The sequence below is a fragment of the Oncorhynchus nerka genome, linkage group LG10 (genome assembly GCF_034236695.1).
Source record: "Oncorhynchus nerka isolate Pitt River linkage group LG10, Oner_Uvic_2.0, whole genome shotgun sequence".
NCBI lineage: Eukaryota > Metazoa > Chordata > Actinopteri > Salmoniformes > Salmonidae > Oncorhynchus > Oncorhynchus nerka.
In genome coordinates, this window is record NC_088405.1 from 27,870,898 (window position 1) to 27,885,716 (window position 14,819).

Consider the following 14,819-nt stretch of genomic DNA (forward strand, 5'->3'; position numbering starts at 1 on the left):
CAGGGTCAAACCCACAACTCTCTGGTGGAGGTCTTCTATTAATTCACTGAACCTTTAGGTCTGTTAAACTTAAAGATGGAATCCGCAGTAGGAGGAAAGAGCGCCACTGGCCACCCCCCCACCATTGTTATTGCTTTTGTCGATGAGATGATCAGCGTCGGGCGTGCAATGATGTCCGAGGGGCAAAAACTGTGTTGGTTGTTTGCAGTGACTTCTTTCTTAGTGTAATATCGCAAACGGCTGTGTTTTTTTTTTCACCATTGAGGTTTCCTGATTTAAATGTCACAACTTTACTGCAAACGATACCAATGGTTTGTCATGACAACTTTAGTGGTTGTACTGCAAGGAAACCATGAAAAAAGTCAAATCAATTATGTTGCAAAGTTTATGTTTGCCATAGCACACAGAGTTTATACAGGATGTACTGAACTAAAGGATACGGTTGCCAACTATCTAATTAGGATTTTAACACCTAGACAAAATGCCTATGTAAGCCTGATTTACACAGCTTGAGATGCACAGCTACAAAAACACTAACAAAACACATCTGGAGAAAAAAAAAACTTCCCACTGAGCACCTACTGGTTGAGCACACACTGGTGATGTGGAATGAATGTGGAAAATACATTGGATTTGAAAAAGAACATTGAAATTAGGGTAAAACTTCAACTTAAATTAATTGATTTAAGCTGACAAACAGGTTGATGCATCAATCTAATTTCAACGTAATCATCAGAACTATGTATATGTTGAAAAAGTTCCAAAAGTTCCCAAAATTCCACATAAAAAAACGATAATATTAATACCTAGATTCAATACAACAGTTTACTGGGTGGTTGAAATGACGTAGAATTTAATATTTGATTAGACATTTTATTTGACCTTGTTTCAATGTTGATAGTAAAATAGTTTGAATCAACATTATTTCAATGTCGTGCTATCAACCTAAATAAATAAAGAGGAACAGTGCCTTCGGAAAGCATTCAGACTCCTTGAATTTTACACATTTTGTTACGTTACAGCCACAGAGGAACTCTAGAGATCTGTTAGTGACCATCGGGGTTCTTGGTCACCTCCCTGACTAAGGCCCTTTTCCCCCAATTGCTCAGTTTGGCCGGGCGGCTGTCTCTAGGAAGAGTCTTGGTGGTTCCAAACTTCTTCCATTTACTAATGATGGAGGCCACTGTGCTCTTGGGAACCTTCAATGCCCCATTAATGTTTTGGTACCCTTCCCCAGATCTGTGCCTCGACACAATCCTGTCTCAGAGGTCTATAGACAATTCCTTCGACCTCGTGGCTTGGTTTTTGCTCTGACATGCAGTGTCAACTGTGGGACCTTATATAGACAGGTGTGTGCCTTTACAAATTGTGTCCAATCAATTACACACACACATATATATATATATATATATATATATATTACACCTTTATTCAACTAGGCAAGTCCGTTAGGAACAAATTCTTATTTACAATGACGGCCTACTCTGGCCAAACCCAGACAACGCTGGGCCGATTGTGCACTGCCCTATTGGACTCCCAATAACGGTAGGATGTGATGCAGCCTGGATTCAATCCAAGTACTGCAGTGACATCTCTTGCACTGAGATGCAGTGTCTTAGACCACTGTGCCACTCAGGAGCCCACTTTACACCAGGTGGACTCCAACCCAGTTGTAGAAACATCTCAAGGATGATTAATAGAAACAGGATGTACTTGAGCTCAGTTTCAAATCCCGTAACAAAGAGTCTGAATACTTATGTAAATAAGGTATTTTAGTTTTTTATTTGTATAACATTTTCAAAAATGTCTGAATACTTGTTTTCGCTTTGTCATTACGTGGTATTGTGTAGATTGCTGTTGATTTTTTTCATTTAATCCATTTTAGAATGAGGCTGTAACGTAACAAAATGTGGAAAGAGTTTAGGGCTACTTTCCGAAAGGAACTGTATATCGAAATAAAATGTGAAGCCACAGTCCAGCAACTTGAGGGTTAATGTACTTCAGTGAGAATGAATCTACGATCCAGATGCCTACTGTTACGCCCTGACCTTAGAGAGCTGTTTTAATTCTCTATTTGGTTAGGTCAGGGTGTGTTTTGGGTGGGCATTCTATGTTTTCTATTTCTTTGTTTTTGGCCAAGTGTGATTCCCAATCAGAGGCAGCTGTCTATCGTTGTCTCTGATTGTGAATCCTACTTAGGCAACCTTTTTCCCACCTAAGGTTGTAGGTAATTATTTATTTTCTGTGTGTGTTTGTGTGCGCCACGTTCGGGTCACGGTCAGTTTCTGTTTACCTGTTTTTTGTGAAGGTTTCATTTTATTAAAAACATGTGGAGAGGTCTTGAAAAAGAAGGGTCAACACTGCAAATACTGGCTCTTTGCATCAACTTCATGTAATTGTCAATAAAAGCCTTGACACTTATGAAATGCTTGTAATTATACTTCAGTATTCCATAGTAACATCTGACAAAATACCCAAAGACACTGAAGCAGCAAACTTTGTGGAAATTAATATTTGTGTCATTCTCAAAACTTTTGGCCACGACTGTAACTGAGTCAGGTTTGTAGGCCTCCTTGCTCACACATGCTTTTTCAGTTCTGCCCACACATTTTCTATAGGATTGAGGTCAGGGATGTGATGGCCACTCCAATACCTTGACTTTGTTGTCCTTAAGCCATTTTGCCACAACTTTGGAAGTATGCTTGGGGTCATTGTCCATTTGGAAGACACATTTGCGACCAAGCTTTAACTTCCTGACTGATGTCTTGAGATGTTGCTTCAATAAATCCACATCATTTCTCCTCGTGATGCAATCTATTTTGTGAAGTGCACCAGTCCATCCTGCAGCAAATCACCCCACAACATGATGCTGCCACCCCCGTGCTTCACGGTTGGGATTGTGTTCTTCAGCTTGCAAGCCTCCCCCTTTTTCCTCCAAATATAACGAGGGTCATTATAGCCAAACATTTATATTTTTTGTTTAATCAGACCAGAGGACATTTCTCCAAAAAGTACGATCTTTGTCCCCATGTGCAGTTGCAAACCGTAGTCTGGCTTTTTTATGGCAGTTTAGGAGCAGTGGATTCTTCCTTGTTGAGAGGCCTTTCAGGTTATGTCCATATAGGACTTGTTTTACTGTGGTTATAGATACTTTTCTACCTGTTTCATCCAGAGTCTTAACAAGGTCCTTTGCTGTTGTTCTGGAAATTGTTATGCACTTTTCGCACCAAAGTACGTTCATCTCTAGGAGACAGAACGCTTCTCTTTCCTGAGCGGTATAACGACTGCGTGGTCCCATGGTGTTTATATCCGCGTACAATTGTTTGTACAGATGAACGTGGTAACTTCAGGTATTTGGAAATTGCTCCCAATGATGAACCAGACTTGTGGAGGTCTACAATTGTTTTTTCTTACGTATTGGCTGATTTCTTTGGATTTTCCCATGATGTCAAGCAAAGAGGCACTGAGTTTGAAGGTAGGTCTTGAAATACATCCACAGGTACACCTCCAATTGACTCAAATTATGTCAAGTAGCCTATCAGAAGCTTCTAAAGCCATGGCATCATTTTCTGGAATTTTCCAAGCTGTTTAAAGGCACAGTCAACTTAGTGTATGTAAACTTCTGACCCACTGGAATTGTGATACAGTGAATTATAAGTGAAATAATGTCTGTAAACAATTGTTGGAAAAATGACTTGCGTCATGCACAAAGGAGATGTCCTAACTGACTTGCCAAAACTATAGTTTGTTAACAAGAAGAAGAAAAAATTGTGGAGTGGTTGAAAAACAAGTTTTAATGACTCCAACCTAAGTGTATGTAAAATTCCGACTTCAACTGTATGTTGGATTCACGTCTCCATCTCAACCAAAAATCTAAGTGCATTTAAAGTTTGATTTAGTTCTATTTTTTTTTTTTTTTTAAATTTCAACTTTGGAACGTGAATCCAACAAATTAATCATTAATTTGTAGACAAACCAGATATTGAATTGTGAACACAACCAAATATCAACATTTGCTTGGATAGTATATATTCTGTACATTATGAAAAAACATGAATAATTACTATGAGTAACTACTTCTAAACTTCCAAAGATCCAATAAACCTACATAAACCCAACCTCACTCCTTGAGAAAATTGAGACATGGCTTGTGTATGTGTGCCATTCAGAGGGTGGATGTGCAAGACAAAATATTTAAGTGCCTTTGAACGGTGTATGGTAGAAGGCACACCGGTTTGTGTCAAGAACTGCAACAGTGCTAGGTTTGGTCCACTGTATTTAAGTTGAAGTTTTACTCTAATTTCAATGTTTACAACGTTGGTTCAAATGTTATGAAAACAGTACTGGTTGATGACTTTTTCAAATCAAATGTATTTTCCACATTGATTCCACATCACATTACATTGCCAAATTATGTTGAAACAACTGATTCAACCAGTGTGTTCCCAGTGGATTCTTTGTTTTGTTTACAAAGAAAATGAATCATTAAAAACGATGCTGATTATGTAAGCCATGTGTGTCGTAATGTGGCTCTAGGGGGTGAGAAGAAAAACGGTACTGCTACAGTATGGATTTCTTTGAAAGGAGAAAGTGGAGGAAGTAAACAGATGTTTGGTTCAGACTTCAAAGTGATAAAGCTTTATTTGTATCTACTTGTATCCACTACTCTGCTCCTCTCTCTTTCTCCGAGGGAGGACAAAAGAGAGGAACCTATCTGTCGAGGAGGGCCAGACCTATTGGTCTCCCCTACAGTACCTGTTGTCCGGAAACACTATTAGGTTAAACACTCCAGTCTCCCTTTTACTGTAATCAACATATTTAGTGCTCAAGACAAAGATGGGACACGACAAGCAACTCCAGATTTTCCTACAGTGAATATATACCATTATGCACTCATCTAAACTATAATGATATGCAGTGTAATTAACATAGTATTGAGATGCCTTCTGTTTGGACTTTTTCCACATTTTGTTACATTTTAGAATAAGGCTCTAACGTATTAAATATATGTTTTATCCCCCGCATCAATCTACACACAATGAAAAAAAAGCCAAGATAATGGAATTCATTGCCCTTGACAATCAACCGTTCTGTCGTGGGTGATGATGGCTTTCGCCGACTGGTCAAGCACCGGTACACACTACCAAGTGCTCTATTTTTCAGACGTCGCCCTACTGGAGTTACACAGTAACAGCGTCACTGCTATTAGCTTCACAACATACATACTATGGAACGCTGTTGAGGTATTTGCGTGTCAAAAAAGATACAGTAGCACTGTCAAAGCTTTACAAAAAAAGTCTGCAAACATCGGCCATGATGTGTTTTCAATACCGCGTTGGTAATAAAAGCATAATTTGTTTGACTGCAACTTCTGGGGTAGCTAGCTTTAGATTGGTACCTAGCTAGCACCAATTCAACCGGCCTGAAAACAATGACCAGTAGAAACTGCAGTCATTTTCATTATTCTTAGCAATGATTTAGGAATCCTTGTGAGAAACTATTAGCTAGGTTGCCACTTGTTCGCCTATTGAAACTGAACTTCAGGTCATTAAAATAAATAGTTAGTCAGCTACTTAACCTTGTTGTAAAGCGAACGTTATAAGCTGCTAGTTAGCTTCATCTGGCTAGTGAGGCTCGACTGGACCGGGACATGTGTTGTGAAGCTAGCCACAATAAGGATTAATCACAATAGTGGTTTTGGGGGTTTGCCTTCAAATAAAAGTATGTCATTGACAGTAATGCAAATTAATAAAAATAGTAGAATTATGCCATACCATATATTTTGAAGGCAAACCGAAATGTCCACTGTTGTGGCTAATCCTTATTGTGGCTAGCTTCACATAGATGGGTCCGACCACGACTGCGTGGCCACGCACGCCTCCAACTCAATCATCAAGTTTGCGGACGACACAGCAGTGGTAGGCTTGATTACCAACAACGACGAGACGGCCTACAGGGAGGAGGTGAGGGCCCTCGGAGTGTGGTGTCAGGAAAATAACCTCACACTCAACGTCAACAAAACTAAGGAGATGATTGTGGACTTCAGGAAACAGCAGAGGGAACACCCCCCTATCCACATCGATGGAACAGTAGTGGAGAGGGTAGTATGTTTTAAGTTCCTCGGCATACACATCACAGACAAACTGAATTGGTCCACTCACACAGACAGCATCGTGAAGAAGGCGCAGCAGCGCCTCTTCAACCTCAGGAGGCTGAAGAAATTTGGCTTGTCACCAAAAGCACTCACAAACTTCTACAGATGCACAATCGAGAGCATCCTGGCGGGCTGTATCACCGCCTGGTACGGCAACTGCTCCGCCCACAACCGTAAGGCTCTCCAGAGGGTAGTGAGGTCTGCACAACGCATCACCGGGGGCAAACTACCTGCACTCCAGGACACCTACACCACCCGATGTTACAGGAAGGCCATAAAGATCATCAAGGACAACAACCACCCGAGCCACTGCCTGTTCACCCCGCTATCATCCAGAAGGCGAGGTCAGTACAGGTGCATCAAAGCTGGGACCGAGAGACTGAAAAACAGCTTCTATCTCAAGGCCATCAGACTGTTAAACAGCCACCACTAACATTGAGTGGCTGCTGCCAACACACTGACTCAACTCCAGCCACTTTAATAATGGGAATTGATGGGAAATGATGTAAAATATATCACTAGCCACTTTAAACAATGCTACCTAATATAATGTTACATACCCTACATTATTCATCTCATATGCATACGTATATACTGTACTCTATATCATCGACTGCATCCTTATGTAATACATCACTAGCATCACTAGAATCACTAGCCACTTTAACTATGCCACTTTGTTTACATACTCATCTCATATGGATATACTGTGCTCGATACCATCTACTGTATCTTGCCTATGCTGCTCTGTACCATCACTCATTCATATATCTTTATGTACATATTCTTTATCCCCTTACACTGTGTATAAGACAGTAGTTTTGGAATTGTTAGTTAGATTACTTGTTGGTTATTACTGCATTGTCGGAACTAGAAGCACAAGCATTTCGCTACACTCGCATTAACATCTGCTAACCATGTGTATGTGACAAATACAATTTGATTTGATTTGATTTGACCACCATTACTCAAATAAGAACTGTCTTATAAATTAGGGTTATTTTAGATTATGACGCCTAGCTATAGGTTAGCTAGCTAACTATAGTTACTTAAACATATGTCGTTTTGCTTTGTTTTTGAGGAAGAACATTGTTTGCATCCATGAGCTAGCTAGCTTTTTTTTATGACCAGCACTGTACCTGCGCGAGACAACTTCACTAGCATAATAGCATACCTATCGACGAATCGTTGTGACATGAAATACGAGTGATAGTGTAATCAATGTGTAATAACTATGTAAAAAAATGTATGAACGTGTTAAATTATTATGTGACGTGCAGTCATTTCAGGTCATGATTGGTCATCAAGCTTAATTGATACGTCAAAGTGTTAAATAGTATATTTTTTGACACGCAAAGACCCAAACGCCGTTCCATAGCAAAGGCCAAAATGGCGTTCCATAGAAAATGGTTGAGAATGAAATGACCTAACAAATGAACAACGAAACAGCACAGCAGGTAAGTGAAAGAAATAGGTTTTGATGATGTTTTACTGGTAAATGGGGACATACGTAAATGCCAACAAAATAACTTTTTGGTCAGTGTGGTGTGAGTGTGTAACCTTTATTTACATAGGCAAGTCAATTAAGAACAAAATTCTTATTTACAATGACAGCCTACTCCGGCCAAACCCGGCCAACGCTGGGCCAATTGTGCGCCGCCCTATGGGACTCCCAATCAGGGCCGGATGTGATACAGCCTGGATTCGAACCAGGGCCTCTTGCACTTAGATGCAGTGCCTTAGACCGCTGCGTCCATGTGTGTGTTAACTATTTAAGTGTACTAGAATGCTTAAAAAGGCCGCTAAAATGATAAATATTGGTTATCGGTATCTGTTTTTTTTGGGCGCAAAGGAAAATATCGGATATCGGTATTGGTCAAAAATGTCATATTGGTGCATCACTAACAATAACCCATAATGACAAAGCGAAAACAGGTTTTTAGAAATGTTTGCAAATGTATTAAGAATATAAATACCTTATTTACATAACTATTAGACATGAAATTTGTCCATACTGTTTCCATTAATCATCCTTGAGATGTTTCTACAACTTCATTGGAGTCCTCATGTGGTAAATTCAAAGCACTGCAGGAGAAAACCTAATTCAGTTCAAGCTTATGTAGTTATTAACACTGTATCAAAGAGGGGAAATATATCAAGTGCAATACATTCACTTTCAGTTTTTTTATAAAACACTGGATCCAATTACCAGTGATGGTTCTGTTAAGAGTGCTAGGCGAAAAACGGCATAAGAACTAATGTTGACCTAAGGAACAACCCACGCAGCACTTTAGAATATGAAAGGATCCCCTCATGGTGTGCTGTACGTAGCTTTAGAAAAGCCTTCTACAGTCCCAGGCTCTAGACAGCACAGATGGCATGTGAGATGTGCCTGATATCCCAACCCTCTAAAATGCTATTTAACTTTAATGGTTGTTCCTAAGTGTGAGGCGCCTCACGAAACCATTGGTTCATGTCCATCGTCTGGCCGTAGCCAAATGGTGTTCAACAGCTTCCTATTCACATCTCCTGTCCCTCATGAACACTGATCTACAGTATCAGAGAGGATTTAAGAGCAGAGAGTAATACAGTACGTAGGAAAGCCATCTAGTTCCTCCTCAACGTATCCATGGTCCATCAATAACGAAGAGAGATGGGGAAGAGAATTGGGACACAGCTTTAACATTTGAGAGCCCTTAAGCAGACTAAAATACCCTACAACGTGTTCCCAGAATTCACCACTGATTAACGCAGTTATTGGTTCATTGACGGAAACACACGCAGGGTGGTAAAGAGAGGCTATGAGAGCCTGAGGGGCTGACAAACCCCAGTTGCTGCCCTCTCCGACACAGACATTCCTGGAGTTAATTTGGCAAATTACAATTCAAAAAGCTGATCTAGACTTGGAGCAAGGCCAATGTAAACGCACAGTGGTCAGAAAAGATTTAGAGGGATATTATCTGGGTTGGACTGGGCAAGGCTAGCTTAACACTGCCCTTGAGGTATATAGTAGACTAGACAACAGGCAGCATACCTCAAGAGGGAAATTCTTTACCTTTCCTACACATTTCGATAACAAGAAAAGTTCAACAGTAGACTGAAGTGCACTTGAACCTCAGAGAAATGCACTGGGTCTGTTGTGCCAGGTCGTAATTGCCATAAAGACGACATTGTTCTTAATTGACCCACCTGGTTAAGTGAAGGTTAAAAAGTGGGGTGCTAGTTTAGCCTATCCTTGGTTAACATCTCTCTAACACAGTGTATATGTTGAGGAGCATCCTGGAGGATCCATTATAATGAACCAACCTCTGAACCACTAACTTTGGCAGGAAATGGCTTTTTCCATATTCCCCCTGACTCTCTCCCCACCCCACACACCTCTACTCTTCAAAGCTAGGGTCTCTCTCTGACAAGCTCTGACTTAATTCAGTTGTGAAAATAGACCATTAGAGGAATTGCAATCAAACAAATGCAAGCAACTGCAAGGGCATCAGGGATAAAAACACTGATGGAACACTTCTTTTGAGTATCCTAAAAAGTGGCAGTTGATTTTTATGCAACGCTGAGAAAATTACATAATCAAAAACATAGATCTTGTACCATTTCTCTGTCTTTGATGAGTCCTGGCAGCACAGCATTCCTTGTCTTAAAGATTATTTTACAAGAATTCTATGATATACATTAAAACATTGAAAAAAAAATTGAAAAATAAAATCAGTGCTGAGTGCGTCCACAACACACATTGCCATTATGAGCTATGTTGATTAACCAGAGGAATATAGTACAAACCAGGATCAATGATTTAGCCAGCTAGATATGTTGTTTTGGTTGTTGAGTCAATTTCAAGCATATCTTATTTCAGAATATTTAAGTTAGCTAGTTAAGTCATTGATCTTACTTTGTAGTATACCCCTCTGGTACCTGATCCAATAACAAGGAACACCCTCTCATGAAAACATGAATCATTATTAACTATGACAGCGACTGGAGGCCAAAAGCAGTACAGTATCAACAAACCATTGCAATGGAAAATACTGACTTGTCCTGGTAAAGGGACATGGAACACTGATAAACCGGAGCTTGCATATATGAACTGACCTAGATTCAAAGCCCCTGTCAGAAATATATTATATAATCCAATGTAAGAAAACATGCCTTCCCTTTAGTGTAGTGGGCAATCCTTTGCATTACAATGGCATTAACCTTGGATACGGTAACAGTGAAATTCACATTTAAATTTACCTTGTACAATGAAGGTACATAGAAAGCACTTTGGTAAGTAACTCTATGTTCAAATTTGAGAACCAACATGGTAATAAGTAAAGCACAATATAATTGCACTCTTACGCCATGCATACACTACACAGACATAAGGACAAATTACATTCCCAGCCATCTTATTCATGATAGCGCTCTGTAGAAGAGGAATGGTAAAATGTCAACACACCATATTCACACCCTTTAATAAATGTACAAGCCTCTAAAGACCTGCAGAACCTTTTTGGCATCATTCCATAGAGAAGTATGGAGACCCTTTAGCAGCTTTGGGTTCATAAAGAGCCTATAACTAACTTGTTCACCACTGAAAGTCTGAGAGAGAAAGCAACCTGTCAGTTGCCATAAAAGACATGAACTTATTCTGTGAGAAATGGATAATAAACTAAATGGACTCTTTTACGCACACCTGGAACTGTTAGCATTGGCACAGGGCTGAGGAATGATGTCACCCACATTGCAGCTTAGCCTATGCTGTCCAGGAGGTGTCAAGGCTTTAGCTAATGCAAACCATTCTGTTGAACACAACAGGCTTCAGCAAATGCTAACGGTTTTGATGAACACTACAGGCTTTAGCTAACGCTAAACATTTTATATAACAAAATAGGCTTCAGCTAATGCTAACCATTTTGTTGAACACAGTACGCTGAGTGGATTGGCTTTAGCTACCTCTATAATACTTGGGAGTCCCTAGCCTACAGTGCTTTGAGTCCTTTATGTCAAATACTGTCTATACACTATTGGTTGTGTTCCTATGAATCAAACAGTGATTCAGTTAGACCTGCAGGTGGATGAACTCCCTAACCAGTGACACATTTACCCTGTAGTCATCAAAATGTACTGCAGCCAGTCTCCAGCACCATCCATCAAGGTCCATGCTAATTATGGAGGAAAGGACTCAGGTCAAGGCCTTGGGCAAAAGGACTTCAAGGTGTTTGGAAATCTGCCTCAAAGTGACTCCCTAGTGGGCTCAAATCCAACTGGACCAAGGCAGGAAAATAAATGGAGGAACTCAAAGGGTGGGTACAGACATTTCAAAGCAGCCAATTGACTCTATTCCTTTAGGCCTCTATGGCATGGGTTTTCACTCACACCCAATGTGAAACCAATTGCTTTCTGATCCCCGTTTCTCCTCCCCTCTGAAGAACACATGAGTCCCATTAGTGCTTTACTGTCTGGGCACACCATTAAAGCCAGGATGTCAACCTCTGTTACTGAGCCTGTCTCTCTCTCTCTAGAGGCTCATGAGATGGACATGACAAAACCTCTCATTTCATTCTGCTGAAGGGACAGTAAAACTACAGGTTTCCTTATGCTGCATCAGCTAAAACTGTGGTTCAGTTAATTGGTGAGATGTGCTTTGATGTTATAGTGCAAGGGTTTGTGAGAAGCCTTAACTGCGTCAAAGTGTAGCGGCAAAAGTAAACACTGACATCATATCAAGTAAGACCATCATCAAGTGAGGCCATCCTCAAGAAAGGCAAGGCCATCCTCAAGAAAGGCAAGGCCATCCTCAAGAAAGGCAAGGCCATCCTCAAGAAAGGCAAGGCCATCCTCAAGTAAGGCAAAGCCATCCTCAAGTAAGGCAAAGCCATCCTCAAGTAAGGCAAAGCCATCCTCAAGTAAGGCAAAGCCATCCTCATGTAAGGCAAGGCCATCCTCAAGTAAGGCAAGGCCATCCTCAAGTAAGGCAAGGCCATCATCAAGTAAGGCAAGGCCATCATCAAGTAAGGCAAGGCCATCATCAAGTAAGGCGTGTCTTTCATGTCTTTGTTTCTACTGGAGGGAATAATATGCATAATAGTCAAGAGGCAGCTCTGCGAACTTCCACCACACCTCATTGTGAAATACACTTACAGAAAAAATACAAATTGAATGAATCTCATAACAAGGGCTAGATGAAAATCGTTTTCAGTTCTTTTTGAAGATCTTAAGGGCTGTGCGTGCAGGGTTTAGCACTCCTAGCACTCAATTTTTAGAGGTTAAGCAGCTGACTCAGGACCCTGTGCAGCTGGCATATGTCTTTCCATTAAAGTGAGCTGGATAATTAATAAAGAAGTCTGAGAGACGTTCCCCCTACAAAAGGCAACATTCTGGCCCCTAGCCTAAACCAACAAAGGGAAAAAAAACAGGCCTCTCTGCAGGCCAAAGAAAGCCTCCAGATGGGGCTAAGGCACAGTTGGAAGGCTGTGGACAAAGAGGGAGGGGAGAGAGAGGGAAAGATAGGGAGAGGAGGTAACATGAGGGAAACTATCGGGATGAGGGAAAGACAGGAAACCCAGACTGAGAGGTGAAAATGGAAGTGCTCATGTTGATGCTGGCCGGAAAGTGTGCATGCATGTGCATCTCTGTGTGTGTGTGCGTGCATGTGCATGTGTATGCATATGCATGTGTAAGTTGGTAACTCACCGCTCTCGCTCTTATCGATGACGTCCACCAGTTCGCCGGCCTGCAGGCTGATTTCCGCTGGCTCCTGCTTCTCATAGTTGGCCACCACCATGTACTGCTCCAGTAGCATAGGATCCGCACCATCCAAGCCTGGGGTTGATGGGAAAAAACAAGCTGTCAGCCAACTCCCGGGCATGGGTCCGCGAGAGCGACTGCCGGGCACCCGCTGTGCCATAGGCCAATTTGTCAGTAGACCTTAGCCAATGGGAACACACGCTGGGCTCAGTGCATCTTCCCAAGAGTCTGGCCATATAGCTGGATCCCCCACCAGCCCAAAACCAGGGGCAGTGGAAAGTCTAAAAATAAAAATAAAAGTCCCCCCAAAAACATCAAGCAGTTAGCTGAAGAGAATCCATTCTATGATGTTGGGGGGCCTCATCCATTGTCCAAACTTGAGATAATAAAAATAGGAATAGATGGGTTTAGGTAGAGAAAGAGAGAGGAGAAAGAGAGGAGAGCAATAGCGAGACAGAGCAGGAGCAGCAGCAGTTTATAGATGGGACAGTGTAGTGGGATAGAGGAACGGTTTCCCCTGGAAAATAAACACTGCTAAAAAGCCTCCTCCTCCTCGTTGGGGCTGGAGGAAGAGTAGGGGGGTTGTGTACGCCAATCATAAGAGTCGACACCAGAGGCCTTAAATAGAACCAGATGAGTGGGCTGGAGTTGAGCTCAGGAGGCCAGGCCTCAGCTGCTATGAAACACTAGAACACAGGACTTTCATTCAGCATGGCCAATGGAAAGCTTCTTTCCTGCCCTCTCTGGGTTAACCATCTAAGCACCAGAAATGACTTCATTTTGACAATGTTGTTCAACAAGACCATAAATTTATCACTTCAAACATCCAAGAATGTGTCACTATTACAGATGAGGTTGCTCTTACACTGTGATGGCAGTTTTGCAGGGGTTTATTTCATATATCTGGCTTTTAAACTGTGCAGTCCTTGTTGCATTGCATGGCATTGGTGTTTATTTTATAAATCTCATACCATAAAGCAAGTTTGAACCAGAGGCTTGTACCAGAGGATTGTACCGTAGACTAAAGCACACTTAATATGCACAGACAGGTATTGTAAAAAATATAATAACCTAAACTTCAAAAGGAAAGATCATTGGAGATAATTCTCATTTTCAAAAACGAAGCACCTGTTGCATGACTTCAAAACAGGAAATAAAATCTTCCTAACAAATTGACCCACATACCACTGTACACTGAATCTTAAAAACACTCCAAAACATCTCCAGCTGCAGAGAACCCCGTTTAGGAGCAGAACTAACTGTACCCTAGAATCAGAGACTGCTGAGATGGAGTTCACACATTACTGACGGCTCAGACTGGTCACAGAGTTCCATAAAATAAATAAAGTGTCATAAAAAGAGGAGAGAAGTGATTCACATAGAGTAACAAGACAGTATACAGCACATACTACGTTATCTGGATGAAAAACCAGGATATCCTTTGGCCTAAACTCCAAGCTGCTTCAAGGCTTGCCTGAGTAAACAGACGTGTAGTTTAACTGCTAACAGACAATTCAAGTATATGGATACTAAAACAGAGGATAAAAAGAAAATGCAATAACATTGTCAATATACTGTTTCTCTCTTAGATGAAATCAATTGCAGTATTTAGTGAAAAATAAATGAAATAGCGGAGTTCCTGTCCCACATAAGAGAAATGTATACCAAACAAAATGTTAAACTAGATAAAGCCTAAATTAATAGATTATTCAACCTGTGGTAAACTCAGTGTCTGGAACATTGTAAAGAGAGCTCTATCTCAGACAATGGAAAATAGTGTAGCATGATTCCAGTCCAATAAAGAAGATTAGATAAGAAGTGATTGATACTGCTTGGATTAAGCTGCCAGTATAAAAGAGAGGACCTGATGACAGCTGCCAGACTAAAGATGAACATTTCCGTAAATTAGGATTATATTCACATTCTA

The 14,819-nt window shown here is 40.9% G+C and overlaps 1 protein-coding gene across 2 annotated transcripts in view; it reads right to left on the reverse strand.

Annotated features, from left to right (window-relative positions):
• The window catches only part of LOC115135093 (SH3 and PX domain-containing protein 2A-like), a 103,828-nt gene that overhangs the window by 36,338 nt on the left and 52,671 nt on the right, over window positions 1-14,819 (reverse strand). For both annotated transcript variants that reach the window (XM_029669362.2, XM_029669363.2), the window contains exon 7: window positions 12,839-12,967. In XM_029669362.2, the coding sequence (XP_029525222.2) occupies window positions 12,839-12,967 (129 nt within the window). The remainder of the gene's footprint in view (window positions 1-12,838; window positions 12,968-14,819) is intronic.